The sequence below is a fragment of the Lygodium microphyllum genome, chromosome 7, assembly GCF_053477565.2.
Source record: "Lygodium microphyllum isolate KBCC chromosome 7, Lygodium_microphyllum_v1.1.10, whole genome shotgun sequence".
NCBI classification, from domain to species: domain Eukaryota; kingdom Viridiplantae; phylum Streptophyta; class Polypodiopsida; order Schizaeales; family Lygodiaceae; genus Lygodium; species Lygodium microphyllum.
Genome location: NC_141141.1, coordinates 53546280 through 53552209, shown reverse-complemented (window position 1 = coordinate 53552209; position 5930 = coordinate 53546280). Strand labels below are relative to the sequence as shown.

At 42.0% G+C, this 5930-nt stretch overlaps 1 protein-coding gene across 1 annotated transcript; it reads left to right on the top strand.

Moving 5' to 3' along the window:
• Nucleotides 1-734: 734 nt before the first annotated feature.
• Nucleotides 735-5149, top strand: LOC148033451 (uncharacterized). Its single transcript, XM_087681372.1, has 10 exons — nt 735-1862; nt 1944-2043; nt 2137-2288; nt 3226-3321; nt 3465-3527; nt 3619-3687; nt 3843-3945; nt 4530-4601; nt 4683-4771; nt 4943-5149. Exons 1-10 carry the CDS (start codon nt 1542-1544, stop codon nt 5111-5113), a joined length of 1236 nt encoding a protein of 411 aa, XP_087537498.1. The 5' UTR covers nt 735-1541; the 3' UTR covers nt 5114-5149.
• The last annotated feature ends 781 nt before the right edge of the window (nt 5150-5930 follow it).

Sequence of the window (5930 nt, the reverse complement as noted above, 5' to 3'; positions counted from 1 at the left end):
GACTATCATTTTACATAGAAGGCATTGGGGAAGTGATCAATATGAGGAGACACATATATGCGCTCCTTTATTCAAGCCTTGAAAGAAAGTAGTGAAAATGATAGCCACACTATTAGATATCATAGAAGGGCTTTTGTACATTGTGAATCTTTACCATAGGGTTTAGAGTATAAAATGAAACATAGTCATGAAAAATATTACAAACTACAGACAAATTGTTTCACTTGTGATAGTAATTCACTTGATTGATCACAAAAATGGGCAAAGTTAAATTAGTGAAGAAGTTTGTGATCTATACAACAAAGAAGTTGAAGCGATTGTCGAGGTCATGACAACCAACATAATTACTCGGATTTGAACTTAACCAATGAGTTACAATCTAAAAGCCACTTCTCCACATCTTGGCTTCATTTGGCTCGTCTCTATTTTGTAGAAAGCGCTATTTCTGGCTGTATTTATTATTAATGCAATGACTTTGCATGTCTACAAGCCACTTTTGCAGATGCGGGGATACTTTCTGCTAAAAGTATATTTACATAGCAATTAAACTTAGTGGGGAGTTATAAGTTTAGCAAGTGTGAGTTATATAATTTGCAACTCACACTTGTTTGTGGAAAATGTTTGCAAATTGCCATGATCTGGTTGGGGGACGGAAAGATCCGAGATATTCTAAAAAGATAAGATAAGGTGGTGGGTATGAGAGATTACACAAGATTATTATTATTTGTTCCGTTCGAACACATCATCGTCTCCAACACTAACACACCACCACCGATGCCACCGATGCCAATAGGCTCTTTGGAGTGAGGAGCATATCCACTGCCCATCCTCTCTCTCTCTCTCTCTCTCACCCACACGCGCGCGCACACACACCACGGCCTCGGGAGGCGAGTTTCACCAGTAAATCTCCCACGGAGTCTTGGAGCTCCCTCCTGTCCTCACAATGTTCCAGCTCCGTCCTAATTCCACAGAACTCGTCCCCCTGCTTGCGCCATAGCCAACTCTCTCCGAGCTCATCCGTTCTCTCCTGCGGAGCTTGAGATTCGCCATAATCAGAGAGCTTATCTCTGTCCAATCCACACGTACACGCGCGCGCGCGCACACGCGCACACACACACACACACACACACACACTCTCTCTCTCTCTCTCTCTCTTTCTCTCTCTCTAAATATATTGAGTAAGCGTTCCGCTCCTCATTTCGCCTCTGCTCTCAGCTCTGCCTGACACACTGCCCGAAGCACCTACAGCTCCATCGATCCTTTTTCGCCATTTTCCAAGCTCTAACAGAGCCCATGTGCATCCATTGAAGCTGCTATCTAGTCGCTAGATGCTCTTTCTTGTCCTGCTTTTAAGATTCCGATCATAGTACTACCCTGCGATTCCTTTGTGGTCGCCAGGTGGTGCATGCAAGGCATCACGAAAGCCTCCTCGTCTATTTTCGGAGTCAGAAACAGGCATCTTCTCATTGCTCATACGAAGGCTTCACTCCTGTCATAGCTGGGAGCTGGTGGATTTTCTCTCAAAGAATTATCCAGCCTTGATGGCTCAAGGATCCATTACAAGCTCCAAGCTGCAAGGTGACATCGGAAGATCTCTCACAGAGTCTCTGAGGTCCCAGGTCTCAGCGGGTGCTTCGCAGTGTGGAGAGGTGTCAAGCAGTGGGATTTCACAGTCCAGAAATAGGGTTAGCCACAGCCTTGAATCAGTGGCTTATTCATTTGGATTGAAGGGTGTTCTGAGTGGGTCAGTCAAACATGGCCAACGTCCGTGTATGCCTGTTGAAGCACTACAGAGAAGAGCAGGCGATAATATGGATGAGAATGCCAATCTCGGAAAGGCTAGTGATATGCCAGCACTTGAGGTATTGAGCTTGCATCTTTCTTGTGTTAATCTGGTCAGATTTGCAATGTAGAACTTTAACATCAGGGAGTGTCCTTGCCAGAATGGTGCATGGATTAGAGGCAAGAATCTAAATGATGTAGATGAAACCGATCCGCTCTGGGAACAGATTGGTGCAGGCCTTCGTATTACCTATGCTGCAGGTACGGCTCATGATTGCCCGAATGTGCATTAACTCAGAGGCTTCATGGGATATATCCGTTGGATGAATTGCAAACCTGTGCTCCATTTTGCAGGTGTGTATGGTGTCATGGCCCTTGTTGGGCAGGCCATCTGCCATTTTACAGGAGTAGACAACACAGGGGGATTTGATATGTGTCCTGACGTCGCAATGCAAGGACTGGGCTATGCAGTCCCTCCTATGATGGCGTTGTTATTTATTCTGGATGTACGATTCTCCTTTTCTCCTTCAGGAGGATGCTGCTATATATAAAAGTTACCTTGTCTTCATATGTGCATCAGTTAATTTAGTCTTTTGGAGATTACTCATGTTATAGCTGTAGTTTAGCTTTTTATTGACAGGGGAATACTCTTTATTTGTGATGTGTTTCTGGACTATGGACAAGAAAATCAGCTTGTAGTTTTGTGGTATTCTGGTAGTACTCAGGCCGAAGTTCAAGAGGATCAGAAAAGACTAGCTGTACCCTTATTAAGTCCTTTAGGAGAATGCTGCATTACATGAAAGCTACTTTGTCTTCATAACATGTGCATCACTTAATTTAGTCTCTTGGAGATTACTTATGTTATAGCAGCAGTTTAGCTTTTTATTGACAGGGGAATTCTCTTTATTTGTGATGTGTTTCTGGGCTATAGATAAGGAATTCAGCTTGTGGGTATTCTAGTAAATACTCAGGCCGCAGTCCAAGGGGATCAGAAATGACTAGTTGTATCCTCATTTGCGTTGAAAGGAATTAATAGTAGGAGCTGTTACCAAGTGATTATTTGTGAAAGGCTTTGTAGAACAAGAACTATACAGGAGGGTGTGGTGGTGCTGTTATTGATCCTGCGCTCAGGAAATTCTCAATGTGACAGAGATTCTAGAAGGTGCTTTGGTATTGTACTTCATTGCCAGCAATCAGTATCCTGGAAGGACAGGTGTGAACTAGCTGTGTTAGGTTACTTGGGGATATAAGCCTGACTAGTCTATCACATGCACTCATGCATGATAATTGATCCACCATCATCAGTATGGATGAGCATTAGAGTACATTTTGTATGCTGACTATAATTCTACCATTATTTTGATAACAAATTTGATAATTCCACGTGCTTTTCCTATTTTAATCAGTGTATTGAAGTAAATAAGTGTAGCTTCACTTGGACAGGATGAAGTAGTGAAGAAGTCTCCTCCTGCCAGAGCTATCAGGGATGTTGAAAATGAAGAGCTGTTTAGCTTTTTTGTAGGAATGTCTCCATGGCAGGTGAGTTTGTGTAACTGATTACTTAGACATCTTTGTGTGACCATGATTGCTTTGCATGCTCAGATACTTGGGCTTTGAACTGACTGATTTTTGAGAAGCTTTTGGCAAGATAGCTGATCATTGTATGTGTTTGTGGTGGGCAGCTCTTACTTGTAGTATCTATGGCTGCTGCAGCTGAAGAAGTGTTTTTCAGGATTGCCATTCAGGTATGCAGTCTCCTTACAAGATAAGTTGATGTATTCAACCTCTGAATGTGGCTTGGACCCTGAAATCTTGACAAATGTGCATCTTTGACAGGGGGGTTTGGCACACGTCTTCCTGAGCGATGACAAAATCAGAGGTCCAAGTGACGGCATAGCTGTCATGGTAAGGACATTTGTAGCACAAATTTTGCAATGAGTAGTCTGCTTTTTGATTTTAATCAATTGATCGCAGGTAAACTACCCGAACATTTTTCTTGAACTAGTTGCATCACTTTGCACATGTTCTGTATTAAAATGTCAATCGTTTGACTCTTGCAGACTGGAGTGTTCCCCTTTTTTGCTCCTTTTGCTCATGCCCTTGCAGCAGTCTTAACTGCAGCTCTCACAGGGTCCATTTTATTTATCACTGCCTTCCCTCAAGGTGACTATCCTACAAGTGCTTGGAAATATTTCTAATGATATGCACTAGATTCTACATCGTAGTGTGCTTTTTATGAACTATATAGGATGGTCTTATATTTTTCCTCTGTGCATTTCATAATTTCATGGCATATGCTGTTTCATTTTTTTCAAAAACAAAATGTACTATTCATTCTTGCACTGATGTTAGGATGTGCAGAGTGTTGTAACATGTTCACCTAATTGTTTTCTGGTTAGTCTCTTGCCACATACTGCAAAAGCTTTCCAGGACATTGAGCACAAGCTCTCCAGAGAGTAAACTGTTAATCAGCGCGATCAGTATGCTGAAACTTGTTCGCCATTGTTTTTGATGCGTATTAATGTGTTGTAACTTTGCTGCTTGAAATTAGAAGCTGTGGAATGGTATCTATGGACACAGTAGTCCTGTTGTTACTAGATTTTTATTGTCTTGTATATCTGGTAGTGGTGATATGGTGAGGTAGGGTTTCCTTCACTTTATTCCTGACTTTAAATTAGGCTTTAATGGAAAAGAAGGAACGTTTATTTCCGTATGTGTCTGATCTGTGGGATGGATTTTGTTGACAGATCCTACCTATGTAATTGCTCCAGTTCATACTACTCAGACCACGCAAAGAGACCTGAAAAAGAGTTTTGCTGGTGAGTGGTACATTCTATGTTGAGGATGCAAATTGCGCAAGCAGGTAGAGCATCATTCTGATATTGTGTATGATTGAGCAGCTTGGTATGAACGGAGACAGCTGAGGAAGATATATTCCCCTCTTCTCGATTCTCTGCTGGCTTTGTACCTTGGGTTCGAATGGACACAGGTATTCACTGAGTCAGTTATATGGTACCGAAGACTACGTAGTATAGAGTATCTCGAGTATGCTCAGAATATGCTGTGGGAAAAACAAACATTTCATGTCTAGCTTTGAGTTTCTGTTCTATTTACCTTTGCCCTAAAAGTCACTCTGTTGATATGGCTTTACTGTATTCAGACAGGGAACATTTTAGCTCCCATGATCACACACATGATATATTCGACTGTTGTCGTGGGAAATGGCCTGCGGCGCATACATGAGCAGAGGGATAAGCTGAGGCAGAGGACACAACGTTTCTGGAAGAAAGAGACGGTAGTATCCACGAGGCAGTCTAGTATGAGGCAATAAGAGTGTACCACGAATGCTGCAGAAAAGCCTTACTAGTCTATACATAAGCCGATAAATTTTCTCTTTGCAAAATGAATGCATTATGCGCTAGTCTTTACCACATTCTGCATCCTTGCTTCAGTATGGCAGGCTCTTCTGGAGGGGTGCTATGATGTTCCCTGGTCGTCTGTCTAGAGAGAAGTGAACTGAGCACCTGGAATGGCAATGTTGTTGTGGGGAGGCAATCCAAATTTTCTGGGAGCTAGCCTACAGAGATCATGTACAGAGGAAGAAGTGTAATGTAGCCATTTCCCCTCTTCTTTTTGGGTTGTATTATATAGATATAGATAGATGATGAATATACATAGATATATATTATATCTATCTATCTACCTATATATATGTATAGGTGTTAACCTTGAGTGTGAGCTTTTTACCGACTCTTTGACGAGACTGATGGTCTCCCTGCGGTATACTGACTGCTATATTCACATGCACTATCCGTGTGTCATGTACCAAATGTTGCCTTATAACAAAGATGAATTCAACAAAATCTCTTTATGAGTTTGATTGTCAGGCTCGAATCAGATAGCTTCCTAAGGAGTTGATCAGACCAGGGGTATAGATTGCTGATGCCTTGTCGGCAAGACCATGTGTGGTTGTGTGCTTATCTGTGGTTGCAGTTACTCAAATGGGTTAAACAAACAGAAATCCGAGAATTATGGCCCAATATCGTGCCGATAAGCTCAACTGTGCTTCAGTTGGATGTGGCTTATGGAAAAAGACAAAATGAAATTGTTCACTCGGATAATGGACACAAGGAAAAACGAGGTGAGCT

Coding starts and splice junctions, on each gene's coding strand:
- LOC148033451 (XM_087681372.1), top strand. CDS start 1,542: ATGGCTCAAGGATCCATTACAAGCTCCAAGCTGCAAGGTGACATCGGA. Junction 3,322..3,464: donor TAGGAATGTCTCCATGGCAG/GTGAGTTTGTGT, acceptor TGTGGTGGGCAG/CTCTTACTTGTAGTATCTAT. Junction 3,528..3,618: donor TTTTCAGGATTGCCATTCAG/GTATGCAGTCTC, acceptor CATCTTTGACAG/GGGGGTTTGGCACACGTCTT.